Genomic DNA, 20,454 nt, shown 5'->3' on the forward strand with positions numbered 1-20,454 from the left:
CCGGGGCAGACTGAGGGGACATGCGGCTGGGGGTGGGGACTGCGCCGGGCTGGGGGGCCTAAGGGGCACTTTGGGCTTGGTGGGGAACTGGAAACAGCGTGTAGGGTGACGGATGCCCCGAAGATACGGGCGGAGGCGGCGTACGAGCACCATGTGCTGCCTGGTGGAAAGTGGGCGGCTGCGGGGCCACGATGTGGGAGCCATGCCCAACTCCCAGCAGAGCCCACTCTGGGACTGGGGCCCCTTTGCCTCCGTGCAGCGGGTGCCGAGGAGGACTGCAGCATCATCGAGCACGCCGCCCGAAGGGACTCCACAGGCTCCCGACCTGTTGCTGCGCTGACTGCGCGAGGCAGCTCTCACGGGGATGCCATTGCTTTGCTTAGAGAACACCTCGGCTCAGTCTGAGCGAGAGGGAGAGGCAGAGAGAGGGAGAGAGAAAAAATAGCGGCATAGAAAACTTTGCTCGGTGCTGCTTCTGTGCGGCCACGCTGCAGCCGTCCCCACTCCTGCCCCTCCTTTGCCTAATGGGGCTGTGCACCGCTGTTCAGCTGCACCATGTGAGCATCTGCGGAGTGAATTTTGCACTCTTCTAGAAGAAGCCGAGGGCATCCAGATTGAAGGAATCTGGTGCTGACTCCAGCTTTACGCTTTTAGAAGAAGCTGGGGTGGAATGGAGAATACAGCAGTGGTGTATTAAGAGATGATTTTCGGAATTAATGCCAGTTTTTTGCTTTTATGGCCTTTTTTTTTTTTTTTTTTTTTCCTGCTAGAATTGCGTTTTTGTTTCACTTTACTCTCCCTGTGACTGATTTGCCCATATCTCTGCATATATGCAACGCTCACTCACTCACATATAAATAGCGCAGCTTAAGAGTGCTTTAATGTATGTGGCGTTCTGCAGTGTCCATAGGGGATGAATAATAAAAACACTGGCACATCTTGAAGCAGCGTGATGTGAAGCACGCAGCTGGAATATTCTCCACTGAGCACGTCTTGGCAGCCGAGCCTGGACATCCAGAAAAGGGTTTGCTCTCTTCGGATTACAAAACTTTTAACAGGTTGTTGTAGCTATTAAATAAAACCCACAACAAAAACAAAGTCCCCATCTGCCAGCTCCGCTCAGTGCTGTTCTGCTCAGGCTCACAGCGCTGCTCCCATCTGCAGAATGTACACGGGGAGAGTTTGCCTTTGCTTCAAAGCGGTGACAAGGAGAGCAGTCTGGCACCCAGAGCACAAGGATTGGAATTCCCTTTCAAATGCTGATGTCAAGCTTGTCTCAGTGCCCCAGAGCAGGTTTTTGCCTGCAAAAGGCAGGTGTCTGCCTTTTTTTTTTTTTTTTTTAAATGTGCTTAAAGGTATTTGCCCTTTTTCCCCTTTCCAGCTTGAAAAGGCTCCTTTGGCTGATTCAGGGCTGGAATGCAGAGCTCGTGCTATTCCTAAATTAAGAGGTTGGCAAGTTTTTTTGTCCCTGATGAGATGCAGAAGGATTGCCCAAACGAAACAAGGACTAAAACTCTGCAAATCCTCCCACTGTGGCTCCGGCATTGTTTAGTCTTCCACTTAGGTCTGTAAAGCCAATCCTGAAATGGTTGTAGGCGGAAAGTAACATAAACCACCACGTAGCTAGGAAGCAGGGGATGTTGCTCATTGCACAAGAAGCTTTGGGTATTTTGAAGATGTTGGGAATGTTGGAACAAAACAGCGGCAGTCTGTGGAAATCGGGCTGAGAACCTCCACCCCCTCGGGGAGCCAAGGGCATGAACTCCTGCGGATGGAGGCAGCGAGACGGAGGCTCAGCACCTCCGGGGACCGGGGCCTCCAAAATAGTTCCAATGCCACTGGACCGCATGGTTTTATGGTTTATTTCAGGTCATCGCATCACCAACTTGACATAGTGCTGAGTGAAGCTGCCCGCATGCGGGACAGAGGGCTCTTACTGTGTGCGGAGCTCTTATGCCAGCCCTGAGTGAATTCATTCCTTCAGCACAGCACAGAGCTCTGCACACCGTGTTAAATTAAGGTGGATTAACAGGTTGGGCACTTGGAGCAGAGCGAGGACTGCCTGTACAGTGTCCTAGCACCCTGCTTGCTGGCATGCTGTGTCCCGGTCCCCAGTGGCCATTTTAGAACTGAGCAGGATCATTAAGGTTGGAAAAGACCTCTATGGTCATCTAGTCCAACTCCATCCCATCCCTACTGTGCCTGCTAACCATGTTGCTCAGTGCCACATCTCCACAGTTCTTGAAGACTTCCAGGGATGATGACTTCACCACCTCCCTGGGCAGCCTATGCCAGTGCATCATTGCTCTTTGCTCCTAATGGAGATGATATCCTAGGATTAAAGGATTAAGGTGCAGGCAAACTTGAGCTTGCAGGGCTGGGGCTGCCCCACTGACCAGGCTAGGGACTCCCATGGAACAAAAACAGCACCAAAATAGTTAACCATTAGCAAAGCAGTTTGCTCTAACATCCAGTTACAATCCCTATTTGGGATTTGGCCCCAAATGCCACACATCCTTCCTCATGGGTCAGATGTCAAAACCTCCATTTCCCCCTTGGCAGGCAGCTGCTAAAAGACAGTTTAATGTATTGCTCCAAAACACAGAAGACTCTGATGTTGGAGGTAGCATAATGTAAGTGGAATTTTAACAGCAACTCGAAAATCATGCCAGTAATGCTATCACTGCATTTTTCACATCCACTGAATTGCCAGGAAGACCTCTTCTTTCCCCCAGCTTTTCTACGGAAACAAAGCATTTGTCATGCTCTGCATGTTCACATGTGTATCTGCCCTTCCGCCTCCAAAGCTCCTGACCCCGCCAGATGCTCTGACATAGCCTTAAAGGTCAGAAAGGTGTAGGCAGCGGGCAGGGGAGAGCCTGGATATGAGCATCTCACATGCTCTGCACCAGTTAGCTTTCGAGTCAGAAGTGCACAGGCATGGGAGAAACTCATTACCAGAGCTGTAGCTGGGCATCCAGCTTGGCTTATGCAGGCTTGCGTATTGTGAGACATCGGAGAAGCCAGCTGCAAAGAGCCAGTCCATGGCACTGCGTTGATATTGCTGCTCCGGCTGAACTGAAGGGCTGCAGAGCTCTGGATTGTGGGAGAAGTTATTACAAGTGAAATGCAATTAATAAGAGCTCCAAGGATGGTACGTGAATGAGAAAGCATACAGCTCCTCCATCCTTGTTGCCTCTGGGATTCTGCCAGTAGATGGACCAGGTTTCCAAGGTCTCCCGCATCAGCTGTGTCTGGTCAAGGATGAAACCGACTGGGTCCTGGGCTGTTTGCCATCTTTAGATATGAAGGTAATAAATAACAACAGCTTCTTGAAAATGATGCTTCCTTCAGTGTGCTGTGATAGGGCTTACAGCGTTGTGAACATGGGCTGGAAGGAATGGGGAGTCTGGGAAGATTTCAAGGCTCTGGCCCAAAGGAGAAATGTGTTTTCATGCTGTCCCTTGGCAAATGATCTGTTTCCTTCTTGCCCTTTGCAGTTGTTTCCTTTCCTCTGGGTTTCAGGCTCATGCTCGCTGAGTGTGGTATTTGTCAGGGGAACAACGAGGAGCCCTGTCTGTGAGAAAGTCCATGTCGTTTGTTTTATCCACATCCAGGAATTGAGCCGAGATAAACAATTCAAGAGGCAAAGCAGTGAAAACTGGAATGCAAGAGGTGTGTTTGTGTTTGGCCCTGGGCAAGACCTGGCTGCAGTATTCACAGGAGCTGATGCATCCCACTGATGGGCTGCTGCCATTGTTCCCATGGACATGGTTGGGTTTGGGAGAATGGGACTTGGTGGATTCCTTTGGGGTAGTTCTTTTGCTTGAGGCTGGCAGAGTAAGACGAAGGGCAAGGTAAAATGTGAAGATGCTTTTAAAGCATTTCTGTTCTACAAGGGCTGAGCTCAGCGGTGTGCTGAGTTTCCAGGTATTCCCCCCTCCTCCATGGGAAGGTGCTGCCCAGATCAGCATGTGTGTAGCGGCACATATTGAAATCATCAGGCTCTGCTTTCCATCATGTCATGGCTAGCTGTTTGCTCCTGCCAGCGAGGTGTGTTTGTCCTCAGCACACACCTGGGGCTGGATGCAGTGTGTTTGAAGTCTGTGTCCCCTCTCCCAGTGCTGCCCCACAGCCGTGCTGAAGTGAGGAGTTACAGTGCTGGAGAACAGAACGACAACTTCAGGTGCTGTTTTGTGAATGTAGCGCCACTTGTTTTACACCAGCCAAAAAAGGAGATTGCACCTCTGGCTCTGTAAGTGTTCCCAGTGTTACCAGTTAGGGAAGATGCTGTCTGGATATAAGGAGAAAGTTTTTTTGCAATAAGGATTCTGAGGCATTGGAACAGGTTGCCCAGATATGTGGTGGATGCCCCGTCTCTGGAGAGACTCAAGGCTGGAGGGGCTTTGAGCACCTGATGGAGCTGTAGGTGTCCCTGTTTGTTGCAGGGGAGTTGGACCAGATAACCTTTAAGAGTCCCTTCCAACTTAAATGATTCTGTGACGATTATTCTACCACAAACTACCTTCAGCAGACTAAATCTGTGGCTGAAGCACATCTCTGCCCACCTTTATGGCCAGGATACTTTCACTAGTTGGCCAGGTAAGAGCTCATTAAACATGCAAGCGGGCATCTCATTACAAGCAAATGTGACAGATGTGCCATCTCAGGAGGTGCTCGAGGCCAGGTTGGATGGGGCTCTGGGCAACCTGATCCAGTGGTTGGCAACCCTGTCCATGGCTAGGTGTTGGAAGTGGGTGATCTTTGAGGTCCCTTCCAACACAAGTCATTCCATGATTCTGTGCTGTGGTTGTCCTGGCTGAAGGCTGGAGGAACGGGGATTAGAGTACAGTTCCTAGAGCTTTAAGGCAGCTCAGCATATGACAGCTTGGGTTCCACTGTTGCAGCTGCAGAATGGTGGTGTATTTAGTGTTTTGCCTGTATGTAATTTGGCTAGGTATGAGTAGGAAGATGAAAATCTCCTGCTATCTCGTCTTATGATATAAATTGTTTTAGAAAGGAAAGTGTCAGTAATCACATGCCTTTCTTGTGGACTGGAGTACGGAAAAACATCAGGTCACTTTTATAAGCCTTAATCTATCTTTTGACATTGCAGCTTTTATTCTGAAGAAAGCTGCACTGTGCCTCTTGGCTGGTAAGGGAGCAAGTTCACTGCCTGGTGCTCTCTGTAGTCAAAGATCCCATTAATTCTGCCAGCCGCGAGGAACGATTTCTTGGTATTTCATTCTGGGCTGTAATTGAGAGTGACACAAAGCGCTGGTGGGAATTGGACTGTGTTGAAATCTGTGCTTTTCCTTACAATTTTCTGCAGATAGAACAGCTCAGGTGGGATGAAGGGATTTTTAATGCTCTGCCATTGAAATTAATATTGTCTTCACTGCCTTGCTGGCTGAAGGCAATTTCTGGGGAGAGTTTCTGTGCCTCCTTGCACCTCGTCTTTGTAGCCAGCTGATGCAGCATACCAACACCAGGGAAATTCTGTTGCAATTACTTGCATGACATCTTCTGTTGGAAAGATCCATAGTCCTACAGTGCAGGGAAAATTCCTTAAGCAATACTCAGTATTTCTACTCAAGACCACAGCAAGATTTCTCCACTTGTTTTTTAGACTTCAGTGGAGGCAGCATGATCTCAACTCTTCTGTTTAGTACTTAAAGACCCAGTCCATGCTGATGGGTTTCCTCTTGCTGTCTTAAAACTAGGAAAGAGTGGGCACCTGATGTCCATGTCCCACGAATGTTTCTTGTTCAGGCTTTGGGGGGACTGGTGGATCAAGTGAGTTGCTGAAGGCATTTTGGTTGTGTTAAGTGTCCTCCAAGCATCTTCAAAGAGCAAGTGTGTGTCTTCCAATGTGGCCTGTTTTCTAGTGTCCTGCACTTCAGAAGACCCAGATTTTACTCTGAAGGGAGTATGGAAAATCCTGGCAAGAATTTGAACTTTTTTTCATCTGGGGGTGATTTTCTGTTTGAATTTGGAAGGGTTTTCCCACAGCATGGAGGCTGTGGCTCAGCAGTGAGCTGAGTGAGAGTGAGGTACGCAGTTTACACCTTGAGCAGTGATGGCCCTCCCACATGGTCCATGTGGAAACATTCGTCTCTCCTTGCATTCTGCTCCATTCTGCTGCCATTTCATCTGTCACTTCAAAAGCAAGCAGAAACAGGGAAGGAAACTTACATTTAGCAAGGAGGAGGAGCAGGAAGGGTGACTGGCTTGGGGCTCTTGACCTCCTGTGCTATTGGAGCCCAAGGCTGGTGGTGGGGCTGTGCCCCATTGGCCCCATCTATGTAGAGCTCATGAGGTAATGGACAGTCCAGATTGCCAGCTGGGAGATGAACCAAGGTTGCTTGGGTGCTCCCCGAGGTACCTGGTTTCTGTCCTCTGGATCTTGGCCACCAGAGCAGTTGGCTGTGTGGGTTATATGGTCAGGGTAGCTGGCTACAGTGATATTTCTGTTTGCAGTGAGGGTAACCCAACAACTCTGGGACTTTCGGTGGTGGTTTTCTCTTCCTCTTGGTCCTCCTCACTCACCCTGCAGTCCCTTTGCTAAAGGCAAATTCCAGTTACCCAGCTGGTTCATGTCTTGTTTTGGGGGCACTTGTCAGGGGTGCTGCAATTCACCCTCCACATGGTATCAGCTTTACTCTTCTAGGTTTGCAGCTGAATTAGTGAGAAAAAATGCTGTGTGATAAAGCTATAGGGGTTTCAGCACTGCTCCAGGGTCTAATCCAGGCTCTGACCAGGTAGCTCTCAGTCAGACTGGACAAGAACAGTCATGTGGTAGAACCTTCTTGTCTATATACACTGTTGAGCTCCAAGAGCCTTCTCTTTCTTGCGCAGTATTTACCACTAGCCAAAGACGGTGAGTTTGATACAATCTCTGATGTGCAGAGGGCACATCTGAACTTCATACAAACCAGAGTGATGCAACGGCAGGGAAATCACAGCTGCCCACCTTGACCTAACAGTGGTGTGATTGGACAGGTAAATCATCTGCCATGATGGTAACTGGGATGAGGAGGCCTAAAGCAATGGGTAGCCATGGTAGGGGGCCTTTTCTATTACCCATAGTGAACAGTGATCCCTCCATGTCTTATGCAGAGGTGGTTTGAGGAGAATTTTATTTAAAGTGTTAGAAATCCAGCTAGTCTGTTAAACAGGACGTTTGTTACAGAACATTTGAATTTCCTTGTGGTGTTAAAGAGAGTGGCCACTCCTTGGACTGGATGGTGGGATAGCACCAGAGGTGCTATTTTGATCCTGACCCTCTAACCCATCTCTGAATTTAAAGAGCAGTTCAGAATTTTTTGGAGCAAAAGGAGACTGTGGCAACTACGGCCTTCTTACACAATAGATTGGCACCTTGTAGATATTCTGAGTCATTTTGTTGTTATAGTTGACAGTAGTGACTGAAATAAGTTTATTCCATGTTTATTTTCCATGCCAGACCCCACAGACCCTGTCACCTCCAGCTCACAGGGAGCAAGACAGATTCCATTAATTCTTGAGCATTATTGGGGGATTTTGGTTGATAGGATTCTTGCCTGAAATTTCTCTGTGGAGGAGCCTGGCTTCCCACTGATAGCAGACGGGACTTGAAAAGTTCACCCTCCTAACAGACCCAGTGGGGTGGTGGGAATACAGTTTCCAATGTGTTCAGAACAGAGTCCTGTTCCCTTCAGGACACCTGTCACTGAGAGTGTGATCAAGGCTGGGCAGGTGGAAAAGCTTGGTCTGCAGAGCTTTGAATGATGCTGAACAGCTTGATTTTGAGGTCTGAGGGCTTGACCTTTGTGTACATGACTGAGGCACGTCTGGTCGGGGGGCACTGGGAGAAATTTGGCATTGAGCCCTTTAAGGCAATGGTCCCATTTAGCAAAGCTGGAGCTGTAGGAGTTGGGGTGAGGAAATCACAACATCCGCTTCGGTTTCTACATTCCCTGTCCTGGGGGCTGGTCGAGTGTTGCAGGAGGCCACAGGAATCCTGCTTATGACCACAGCCAGATTAATGGCTATTTTGGCAGCTTTTCAGGAGTGAGGAATTTGGCCACTTTCACAATAATGGCTAGAAATTCCACATGAATTAATTAGTTTTATTACAGGACATGTCCTTCCTGCTCCTCCAGGGCTGCCTGAAACACTGAACTCATTACATGAAGAAATGAAAATAGTACTAAAAATAAAAACTGGTATCCCAAGCCTTTGTCAGGAAACGTGCAGCGTATACTGACATCCTCCTCCAGATGTGGTTCTGAAGCTGTGGCTTTCAGCCAGATGAGATCTAAACCCAAGTATTAGATCAAGCACAGCCACTAAAATGTCGCAGCCTGCTTCATGAGAGTGACTTGTCTCAGCTCTTAGTCTCTGCTCAACATGAGCCATTCATGTAGGCTTGCTAATGATTCCTCCGGTTTGTTTTACGCTTGGATGTTGCTACATAGAATCATAGAATGACTTGAGTTGGAGGACACCTTAAAGACTGTCTGTTCAGAACCCATTGCCGTGGGCAGGGTTGTCTCCCACCAGATCAGGCTGCCCAGGGCCCCATCCCACCTGGCGTTGAATGCCTCCAGGGATAGGGCATCCACCATCTGTGGTGGGTTTCCATAGTGCTGTTCCTACTTTGCAAGGACCCCATTTATATTTGGGGTAGGGAAGTGGTTGGGAATGTCTGTGGCAAGGGATCCTCTGCATTTGAGTTTTGGTCAAAAAAATGCCATAAAAATGACAGCATGTGACTTTCACAGAGCTGCCAGAGCAACTGCAGGTTGGGTAAATATTTTGGTAGCCCACAGCTGATAACTTTCCCTTGCTTATGTTTGCACAGAATCTGTCTGTAAAAGCTTATCATTTCTCACATAGCTTTTTAAACAAAGGTACTGTGTGGACTCTGTGAGCTCAATCTGATTTGAACCCCTTTCTAGTACAATCAGTGCTGTCCTGAGAAGTGTGTGCTGGTAAGGGGCAGACGTGCAAAAGGGACACCTCTTGCTGGTCATTGCAGTGTTTGCTTTATGAATATTGTTTCAGATACTTCTGATTGGGCAGAAGTTCTCCATTTGAGTCACAGAATCATAGAATCATTAAGATTAGAAAGACCGCTAAGATCATCTAGTCCAGCCATCTCCATCATGGGACTAAGCTCTTCTTTTTGTTCAGCCCCAACTTCGTGGACCAGGGCTTGACTTTTTTTGCTATTTCTCCTCCTATTCTGGAGTTGAACATGGCAGAGTGACCAGGGAGGTGATCAGGTTATTGCAGGTCTGACTTTAGAGAACATGACTTGTTTTGTGCTCAGTCCTCTGGGGAATGAACCATGACCCTCATACAGCAAGGACTAAGGCCAGCTGAACTGACAGACAAATTGCAGATTTTTCAGCATTAACAAAAATTGCCTGCTAGAAAAGAGTGAAAAATGATCATGCAGATGGCTTTCTTCTAATCTCAGCTGGTTGGACCGCTTCCGACTTTCTAGTGATGATTGTTATTGATTTCAGTCATTGCTTACCTCTCTTTTTCTGTTTATTCTGTCTTTTTATCAGTCTGATTTCAAGGATTTGTTACCTTAACCCCTGGCCATTGGGCTGGTCCCACATGTCCTGAAACAGCCCTTTGAAAATTCAGACCCTGCTGAAAGTGCAGCACAGATATTACCTGGCAGCAGCCCAATCAGGCCAAAGGTCCATCAAGCCCATAATCCTGCCTTAGGTGGTGACCAGCAGTGCATAAATTGGGAATTAAAGAAAAGAGTGAGTATGGGGTGAGCTTTGCCTTGAGCTGCCTTGCTGATTTCCACCAGAGGGGCTTCAGGCATTCTTGCAGCTCTTCTCTTGAAGCGGCCCACCATGGACTCCATCAGAATCTGGGGACGAGACAATTCACATAATCTTCTCCTTGAAAGAGCAGTTAATGGCTGAAACTTCAGGTCTATATAGCTGAAAGTAAAGTGTCTGCAGTGCAGTGCTGCAGTTAGCATGGTGGCTTGGTGAGGAAGGCACTGTGCCTTTGAAATCCCTGCAGCTATGGGCTGAGTGGTGTCAGCAGCAGGAGTGGGGCAGGGCTGCCCGCCTGGCTGTGGGATGCAGGTTCGTTTTGCAACATTTGGAGCCTGCTGTTTGCTCTGCCCGGGAGTTACCCCGAGCTGGTTGCACCTTTTTCTCACCAACCTTGCAGGCATGCATGGTGCCTGAAGGGCAAACAGCCCCAGCCCATGCCTCCAGGCAGAACAAGAGGGACTGTGACACTAGGGATCAGGTATTGTCCTGTAGATGGAATTTGGGCTGAGGGTGCTAGCTTCATTGTCAAAACAATACCACATGTGAAGTAGAGTCTCGGACTTGGAACATGGTCATAGATATAGGCATGGAACACTGGAACAGGTCCACAGAGAACATGTGAATGTCCCATCTGTGGAGGTATTTGAGGCCAGGTTGAATGGGGCCCTGGGCAACCTGATTTGGTGGGTGGCAGCCCTGCCCATAGTAGGGAGTTGGAACAGGATGGGCTTTAAGATCCTTTCCAACCTAAGCCATTCTATGATTCTATGGACTCACAGCTGAAGATGGAGCAAATGTGATTTTCCCACAGCAGCTGTGCTGCAGAGCAGGAGATACAGTTGGTCCTCTGGGCACTGAAGCCGTCATGCCCTGGCTTGCAGCATGGCTGGCTTTGCTGTTTTTGGCTGGTGAGTCAGACCCTGGGCAGCCCTAGCCCAGGGCTGCAGGTTTGCCCTTTTTCCATGTATCTGTTTGCAGGCAGCCTGCTTTGCTGGGGCTCAGGGGAGTCTAGCTCTTCCCAAAATCCTTTCCTCACACAGGGACACTGGAACACCAAAGCTTGGGCATCAGAGTTTGGACAACAAAATTTGGGCAAACGCATTTTGCAGTGCTGTCTGACTCCTGTCATACAGGAGAAGCAGAAGTATCGAGTGACTAAACATCATGGCGATGTTTCTGCCATTGGAACTGTTTTCTTTTGGCTGAGAAAATTAACTTCCCCTTTCTCCTCGCAGGGTGGGCGAGCTGGCTGCCTGTGGCCATGCCCTTGCTGCGGGTACGTGGGATGGCTCGGGTCAGGCTGGGAGGAAGCACTCCTGCTGCGAGCTTTTCACTCCCAGCTCCTTTCTGAAGAAAACGTGCAGGGCTTTTCCTGGCCAAAGTGCAGGGCTATAGCTGGAACAGTGTCCAGCTGGCCTCATTTTGGAGCTGGTCTCGGTTTTGGGCTGCTATCATCCCTTCCATATCCCCGTTTCTTAGACAGAACAGGCTGGGAGGCACTGCGGAGATAGTGCTGCAGAAAGCACTGTGGTGCCACATGGCATGTGCAGCCTAGTTTGAACATGCCGTGGTGAAGAAATCGCTGAAAACCTCCAGTGTAAAATTCCCCGGGATTTTTGGGGGTTATTTTGATACTCTTTGCAACAACAGCAGAAAACTTGTCTTTTGTGGTGTGAGAGCCTGATGGGCCCCTGGTGGGGCACTCAGTGATGCCAAGAGGGAAACACATTATTAGATCCATGCTGACTAACATGTTCATCTTAGCCCCTCTTGCCTTCTTCCTTAGCTGCTGTTTTGTCCCATCGCCTATTTTTTGGGCCATCGGGCTTTTTTTCTGTCTGTTGCAAAGTGCTTAGTTCTCTTCCTCGTTTCCTCTTGCTGTGCTTCAGCCTCCTCTTCTCTCCCTATGCCCACTCTCGAATTCACCTGGCATTATTTTTGCAGAGGTTCTGGCAGGCTCATTTTGACCTGTCTGGTTCAGTGGAGACCTGCTCAGACCTGCATCACTGCGGAGAGAGCAGCTGGCAGGGTCCATCCCGGCGGGGTGGGAGGGTTGGAGCCAAGGAGGTGACAGGCTCCGGGTCTGGTGCAGTGGAGTCCACATGTTGGGTCCTGCCTGGGACCAGTGTTTGGGACTGATCATTCTGTTTGCTCACAGTAGAATGCAAAAATTAATCCACAGAGGAAAGTGAGAAAAATCATAGAGTCATTAGGGTTGGAAAAACCACTAAGATCACCTAGTCCAGCCATCACCCCCTTACTATGTGCCCATCTACCGTGTTCCTCAGTGCCACATCTGCCATTTTTCTTGAACACCATCAGGGACAGTGACTCCACCACCTCCCCAGGTATCCTGCTCCAGTGCATTTCCATCCTTTTTGAGAAGAAATTTTTCCTGATATTCGACCTGAACTCTTCCTTTGCACAGGATATGAACACCATCTGTCTAAGCTCCCACACTGAAACACTGGGGTCTTTCCAAGTGATGGCACTTCAGGTCATGGAAACTCAACAAATCCACTCACCTGAATGTCACTTCTTGGTGGCTTCTATTGTTATTGTTCAGTTCTTGCTGGAATCGTGCCATCGTGTCTTTCCTCAGTGGAACTGCTGGTACTCAGGCTCCCTCCATCCCACCAGCCCTTTACTGACCACAGTCTAATATCCCTTTTCCTTTTAAAAACGCAGTAACGAAGCCTTATGTTTGACCACGAGCAGACCTGTTTGACATAACAAACAAAATGAAAACCAAGAACATATTTTCTATGTCCAGTTTTATTTGCTCTTTCCTTTCTACCAGGTTGTCAGCCAAGCCAGAAGGCCCATGCAGATGCCATGTATTTGCACTGTCCTGTTTTTTGTGCAGTGGCACAGTTGCTTATAAAAATGTATGCAAGTGTTCTAACTACCTTGGGTTTTTCCTACTCTCTTTCTTCAGGACATTTGGAGTATTTCCTTTTGTCACAGCTGTACTGAGGTATCCTAGTCCTGGCTCTCTCCCTCCAAGAGAAGGAGAAGGTCATCAGAAAGATATGGAGATGGTAGTGAACCCAACTGGGAGTTGGAGATGATGAATCAAAGCCATACAAAGGTTTTTCTTTGGCCCTCTGGGTGGGTGCATTTGTATTGGCCCTTTTCACTCCCTCTTATGTTCCAAATGGGGCTTTCCTGGAAGCCCATCCCCAAAGCTGGTGCTGGTGGCTTGTCACTATGTGCAAATCCTGCACCTAGGCTGCTCCTGGACCACTGCCATCTCCTTCTGAGGGGCAGGGGATCAGCACAGTGATGGAACCACCCTGGGTTTGGGTTAGCGGGAGGGCTGCGAAGGAAGTGGCCCTGCATCTCCCAGTTCTTTATTCCTGTTACCTGAGGCACTGTCTGTCTCCTCAGCATGCAAATTACCCTCTGCTTTGCATCTCCTGTAATTCAAACCGGTGCAAATTGCTTTTCTCTGCCACCGATATCCGTTTTCTGACCTAGCATTGAGTTTTGGCCTTCACCTTTTTGGGGCTGGCACCCACTGATCCCAGCTGAGAAAGTGGCCCTTTGTGCCCAGGCTGCTTGGAGGAGCTGGGGATCTCTGTCTTCCCTGCTGCGAGCCTTTTTGGCCTGTTCTTGTGGGCAGGGATTTCGGGGTGAGGGGGAGGTGAGAGCTCTCCTTGTGCTGGAAGAAAAATGATGAATGACTCTCTTGTGCTTCTGAACAAAACCAGGAAATCGGGGGGCGGGGGGAAAAAAAAAAAGGAGAAAAAAAGGAGAGAAAAAAAAAAAGGAGGAAATGAGAAACAGTAAAGGGGCCTCCCCCGCCTTCATATAAGCAATCACTCCACAGCATCTGGAGCCCAGTAAAAGGGCTGTTCCCAGGAGCCCTCGCACTCGCCAGGCACGCAGATCTCCTCTGTGGGGCTTGCTGCCGCCCGCTGCTGTGCACAGACCCGGGCTGTGTCTGCACGGCCATCCATCGGCACCGGAGGTGCACGTGTGTGGAGGGGCTGGATCTGGCCCCGGGACACTGCAGCATTGCTGTCGGTGCAGCCGGAGCACCCGATACGGTGTTTGTGCTGGCGTGCTGCCCTGCGCCGGCATCGCATTACAGTGGTGCGGGCAGAGCGATACTCGATCCAGCCTGGAACCCACTGGAGTGGAGGCGTCCCTCCTGCCCCCAAAGCATTTTGGACACGGTAGATGTAACAGGGGTGAGAGCAGAGCGGGTCATCATCCTTTTGTCTTTAGGTCAGGTTTTAAGCATCCTCAAACTGGAGTTAGCCTATTTGAGAAACCCACTGTAAGCTATTTCATTACATTCATCATAGAATGGGTTGGGTTGCAAGGGACCTTAAACCTTTTATGTGGTCTGATAGAGATAGAACAGGGGGGAATGGCTTCAAATTAAAAGAAGTTGTGCATGCTTCATCCCTGGAGGCGTTCTGGGCAGCCTGATCTGGTAGGTGGCAACCAGCCCACAGCAAGGGTTGATCAGAATGGTTTTAAGGTCCCTTCCAACCCAAACCACTGTGTGATCATCTAGTTCCATCCCTCTGCCATGGGCAGGGTTGCCAACCATCAGATCAGATGGAGTTATGTAACTCCAGTGGGGCTGGAAGTGATGGTTCTCCAACATGAGCCATTCCTGACACCTTGAGTGTCCGTGCAGCCCTGCTGCAGCTTGCTGTGCTGAAGCCACAGGTATGAAGCTCGCCTCCCCTCACTGACTTGCTTTTAGGAAGCCTCATCATTGTTTCTTAAAGCACGAATGTGGTAGGGACACAACAGATCAACCTCTTCCTCAGTGTAACCTCAGTGGCATTGCAGATGACTTGCTGTAGAAGGGGCTTGTCTGCAGAGGGACAGCTGTCCTCAAAGATGGCTCTGAAACAGAAATGGCAGTTTCTGAAACAGAGACCCTCACAGGGGAGCTGTTCTCCCTGATTCCACCTGGAGACAGTCTCAGTTGACACAGCTGAGCTGTGTCATCATACAGACTCAAGCATCAGCTGCTAATTTGGTTGTAGCTGTTACCCCTCATCACCTCATCAAGTCCACCTGAATTTAAGCATTGAATGGGGGGCTTGCCTTTTTTTTTTTTTTTTTTTTTTTTTTTTTTCTCTTCCCCCCCCCCCTTCTGGGAGGCTGCAGGGAAGTTCTTATTTCCTTCTCTTTATGTGTAAGTCTACAGAGTTTGTTGTATTGCCTGTTGTACTTTGGTCTGAGGATTATTTTGGATACATATGTGTTGTCCTTAGTGTAGAGTGCTGCTTGGCATGGTCTCACAGGCACTTCACTTAGGAGGGCAGAGGAGAGGGAAAGTTCCCTAGTGGAAAGGGCTGGCTGGTTGCATGGAGAGTGGACCTTGTTAACTGGGTCCAATCAAAGGGAGAGGATCTCCCTGTATGTTTTCCTTGGGGAAAGCTTCTGAGGGAATCCTGACTCTTCTGTGGTTTCCATAATGCCATACTAAGGTGCCTGCGACTCCTGATGTCTTACTAATTTACTAGTTACGACTTCTAGAGTTATTTTTAACAGGCACATTGTGCAATTAATGGGCTTTTTATTGATGGTAACGAGCTGAGCAAGTTCAAGGATGCTGCTGGGGCTTGACCAGCAGCCTGGCTCCATAGTGTTATAGGAATTTCTAGTTCTCTTTTCTATCTGTGCCTCCTAGCCCGATGCATGGGCAGCCCTGATCTGCTGTGGGGTTGGGTGGGGGACTGCAGCTGCTGGTGGGCTCCCTCTATGCGTACAGATCTCACTGGTGTCATGTGTGCCACCACCATGCAGACTAACTCCCTGAAAAGTATCAAACTTCAGTGGCCAAGAAAAGAGTGCTGACCTATTTTGGACACTTATTTATATGCAAGTTGCTTCTGCCTGTCTCTGTGAAAAAGCTGTTGTGACTCCAATACTTCTAAAGTTTTCCCCTCCCATAGCTTTTGTTCCCAACCGGATATAATCTAGGACTAACACCTGTATTTTTTCAGTAGTTAGAATAAATACCACTTTAAATCTTTTTTTTTTTTTTTCTTTTTAAAATTTTCTGGATGAAACACTTCTGCAAAGCCAGCTCCGTAGCACTGAGCTCAGAGTTGGCTGTGCTGTCTCTCTCTCTCTCTCTCTCTCTTTTTTTTTTTTTTTTTTCTTACAGATTCATTTCTTAATGTTTTTGCTAGCAGTTTAAAGCTTTCAGAACAAAATAGGGGGAAAAGAAATGAAAATATGTCACTGGTGGCTCTGGTAATGAGCCATGCAGCAAAGTCAGCTACCATAGGGTCGCACCCCCCTCTCCCCCACCAAAAAAAAACAAACACCTGTGGGAAATTGTCAGTTTTAGCTCAGTTGTTTTTTCTTTAAAGTGCAATTTCCTTTAAATACATGTGCTGTGTATTGCTTTGATGAAATCTTCTCTTGAAAGATTGTAAAGATTGTACTGATAGAAATGGTTTCTTCTGTCTTGTTTTGACATCTAGGCTGCGGCTGCTTTCTGGCTTCGTATGCTGCTGTTCACAGTTAATTTCTGGTGCTTTTTAAATTGAAATTGTAGTGACTGTCAAAGCTGTATTGCTGGAATAATCGTGTAACTCGAACAGCTTGGTCAGTGCGGTCCCGTGCACTAACCCTGCCTGGAGACTTGTCATCTTGTGTATTTTATGACTTGTATTCCTACTGTTCACAGCAACAGACATAAGTTAGACATTTAACAAACAAAATAACCTGAATACTGCAGTTATGTTACCCGTACAAATGAGCAACTATTTCAATCATCCTTCATATTTCATGATATTTCCTACTGCAGCGTAGGAGCTTTTTGTGTTTATGGGTTCTTTTTGTCCTTAAGACCTAAAGGAGCAAGGGTGAAGAAATTGGGAGCAGCTTGATTTACTGAAATTGCAAGCCCTTTGGTTTTGCTAGCCAAGCTTGCAAATTCACTGAGCATACCAGCACTGTACTTAACTAGCTGTTTGCCCTGAATGCATCTGCACTAGGACCAACTCTCAGGAGGGCAGTGGGAACCTTCACTTCATCCTTGTCTGTGGCAGAGTTTGACCCAAAGTGCATTTCCAGTGGATTAGGGAAATTTGCTCATTGTAGCAGTAATGGTATGTGGCTTCTGTGTCTACTTTCCTGTTTTTGGATTGTCTGTCATGAAATTACCAGAATCATGTGCACAGGCAGACACATAGTCATGTGAACGTGTGTACTGCTGTATGGATGTGGCTAGGTTTGGGGTGATCCCTTTGGCTGGCAGGTGCCTTAATGCTGGCTCTGAGCTGGTCTATATGAGTGGCCTATATCCAATGTCAGGGTGTAGTAGGAAGCTGAAGGCAGCCCCTATGGTACAGCAAGGGAGAAGACTTTCAACCTGTCCCTGCAGGACAAGTCTGCAGCCTCTGGTTTGGGACTTTGTACTGGTGCAAAATTGTCCTGAGGAGCTGAGGGTCTCCCTTAGCAGGAACAGTGTGTGGTATGGCCAAATGGAGGCCTCCTTGTTTTGTGCTGGGGTTTTTATGCAAAATACTCTTAAACTTTCAGAGGTTCATGTCTGCTTAAATTCTGTGACTCTGTGTTGAAAGCATTTGTGAAGCTTCTCTGAGTGGAGGCAATTGTGAAGATGGAACTGGCTGCTACTGCTGTTCAGTTTGGCTGATGACAACTGGCCATGGTGAGACTGGCCAGTCTGACCCCTGCAATGCAAAACTGAAAGCTTTTTTTGAATATTTTACATGAGTGCCAGGGGTTTCAGTGGGTGCCATTTCTCTTCTTCCGGTAGAGCACTTGTAAGTAACCAATTGCTCTGACTGAGATCACTGTGGGGAATACTGCAGATCCCTCTTCTCAATGCTCAGCCCTCATGTATCCTTTGTGTCACATTTCAAGCCTGAGGCTGCAGTTTCCCTGTACTGAATGCTCATGCCAATGTGTTTACCTCCAAACCTCACACACCAAAATGATGGCATTTGAGTAGATTTTTACCAAAAGTTGCTCAGGAAAAAATGATGTATATGATCACTTTCTTGCAGAAGCTTGGATTGACTGAGCATTGGTGTTCTTCTTTACCCTCTATTGCTGCCATCATATTTGTCTCTAAGCAGGAGGGAGGATTAAATCACAGCACACCTCCATTAACGTACAAGTATGGCAGCTCCCTTAAATTTCATATTAGTTTTATTTTTCATGTGGTGAGTAATCATGCTACTCAACCCTCTGGATGTGTGGAAGAGCAATGTGGAAAAAAAAAAAATTGCTGTATATGCATTTCAAAACTCCCTGTGGAAGACTATTTAATTAGTTTTAATGAGCTGGCTGGTGTGCATGCACGTGTGCATGCTTTCACCACTTCTCTCCAGCTAATAGGATCAGAATTGCTCATGCAGGTAAATTGGATGAGTATGTGGGGGAGATGTTTGTGCAGTTGCAGATTGCAGGTCTTAAGCAGACTTTACTTGTCCTGTAATGGGAGAGCTCCATCATGGAGGTGAAGTATTTGGTAGTGCAGGTGGTCAGGTTGAAAGCAAGGTTTGTGTCTTCAGCTCCCCAGGGAAGGAGGGAAGGGAACAGAGTGTCTTTGGTGTGAGAGCTGCTGGTTGCAGAGTTGTATCAGGTCACAGGGCATATGCCACCAAGCTAGAGGAAGGTTTTAATTGAATTGAAGGTGAACATCCAGTGAGGTTGGGATCTCAGAGCATGAAGCAGATAAGAACCATTGGATTTGCATCTGGCTGCCTCTTAGGTCATCCCCCCCCACCTGATTTCCAACCTGTCATTGCCAGTGACAGCCTCAGACTGGCTATGTGCAATTCACCCTCCTTGTAGGGTTGATGACTGTGGGTCAGTACTTTGTTTCCAGGAGGGACCAGGCTGGGTACAGAGCCATGTTGAGAGGGGTGGCCATTTTAATGAGGGATTTCTATGTGCTTTTTTTTTTTTTTTTAATTAACCTTTGTTTTCTGTCAAGAAAGCTGTCCCGAGGCATGACTTAGCGAGGCAAACATGCTCAGACAAAGGGAGCATTAAGCCTGCACAGAGGGAGGGGAGAGGGTTACACCTCTAATTACTTTGTGTGCATGTAATTTTTTTTCCCCTCTGGTGACTGATGGGTCATGAAAGGACTTGCTGGGGTTGATGTGTGATTCACTGGGACAGAACACGTTCTTGGCTGATGGTGTGGGCTGTCTGGGTGCCCAGGGCAGTCAATGCCGTCGCATGGGTGTTGCTCATGCCTGAGTCAGCACTTGTGCAGTGCAGCTGGAGTCAGAGAAGGAGGGGTTCTGATCTGCTTTCAGGTGTCCCTACCCCTAAACAGGGACACACAAGCAGGGAAAATGAGATCAGTGACAGCAGTTTCCAAAACACCCAACCTACTTTCCTATTTTCTGATCTTCGTGTCCAGTCGTGGAGCTCATGGTAGACAGCTGGGCTCTCCTTACTGAAATGGGGTCAGCAGTTGGCCGGAAGGAGAGTTAGTCCTCACAGTATTCATGTGGAAAGCAAAGAGAGGGAGGAAGGGAAACTGGGGCAGGGGTGGAAAATGGTGAATAAACGGTTGTGGGGATGGAGTTCTGAGGAGAGGAGAAGTTGGGGCTGCCCAGGAGCAGGGAGGAACTTGTGGAGTGAGATATGTGCCTGGCCTCCAGGCCAGTGATTTAGACAGGCTTGGCGGGGAGTTGGGTGTCTGGTTTTAGGCAAATGGTGTGATGTAGAATTCAAGGAAGAGCTCCAAAGCCTGTGAGATTGGCTCTGAAGGATCCCACTGAACAGGATGCATTCTTAACTTGATTTCTGCCAAGCTTTTGGATCCATTGAGCAGCTCCCTGCTGGTGAGGTGGAACAGAAGTTTGACTGGTTTCCTCCCTAGAAGTCTGATAGAGTTCTCTGGTCAAGTAGAGAAGCAAGGCTGTCTTAGTATCTGCTTGGAGAGACAGGCTGCAGTGTGAGTTCTGCTTCCATATTAGACATCAGAGCATCCACAAGGGTGCTGGGGCTCAAAGTGCGCTGTGCTCTCTTCCTGTGGTGGCTGGCTGTCCCTCTGGGAACCAGTGCTCTTGCTGCACCATTGATGATTTTGGCTGTTGCTGAGAGAAAACCATCAGCCTTAGGGCTGATACTGAATGGCATTTCCAAAAGTGAGTTCAATAGGCCTTACTGCTGGGTTTCTTTCCTCTGCTTTTCCAGTGTTTCCTTAGTTTTGCCAATTCCTCTTTCCTGCTGGGAGATGATCCCACAGTCTAATAAATCTCACTTCCCGTTTTAGAGAAAATATTTGTCAGCAGATTTTCTCCTCTCTCCTACAAATATCTCTTGCATTGTTTTTATTAATTTGTCTCCAGTAAGGAGGAATGAGCATTTTTGCCATTTCGAACAAATTCCTTGCCCAGACAAAGTGAAGAAATTTGTCTCCAGTGTCACCCGTTTGGCAGAGAAGAGCTGTGGGAACCAAACCGTGGAAGTTCAGTTGCATCTTACAGATTGCAACAGGGCTGTAAGGAGTACTTTTTTTTGGGGGGGGGAGGAGGGGAAAACCTGTCTGGGGATCCTTTCATTAAACAGAATGAAGGGACTGCAGCAAACCACCTCTTTTGCAGGAATCCCTTTTGGCTTGAAAGGAATTATTCATGCCGTTACGCAATCCATGTTGAATTTTCAATTTGTCACAGTTTTCCCCTTC

At 48.0% G+C, this 20,454-nt stretch overlaps 1 protein-coding gene across 3 annotated transcripts in view; it reads left to right on the forward strand.

Moving 5' to 3' along the window:
- IGFBP2 (insulin like growth factor binding protein 2) overlaps nt 1–20,454 on the forward strand; it is a 66,512-nt gene that overhangs the window by 15,671 nt on the left and 30,387 nt on the right. Inside the window, exon 1 of one of the 3 annotated variants that reach the window (XM_052675045.1) lies at nt 14,906–14,958. The exons of the other annotated variants lie outside the window; for them this stretch is intronic. Within the exon in view, the coding sequence (XP_052531005.1) occupies nt 14,955–14,958 (4 nt within the window). The 5' untranslated portion in view covers nt 14,906–14,954. Of the gene's footprint in view, nt 1–14,905; nt 14,959–20,454 lie in introns of those variants that run through there. 3 annotated transcript variants of the gene reach the window in all.

This window comes from Tympanuchus pallidicinctus, unplaced genomic scaffold (genome assembly GCF_026119805.1).
Source record: "Tympanuchus pallidicinctus isolate F22 unplaced genomic scaffold, pur_lepc_1.0 scaffold15, whole genome shotgun sequence".
NCBI lineage: Eukaryota > Metazoa > Chordata > Aves > Galliformes > Phasianidae > Tympanuchus > Tympanuchus pallidicinctus.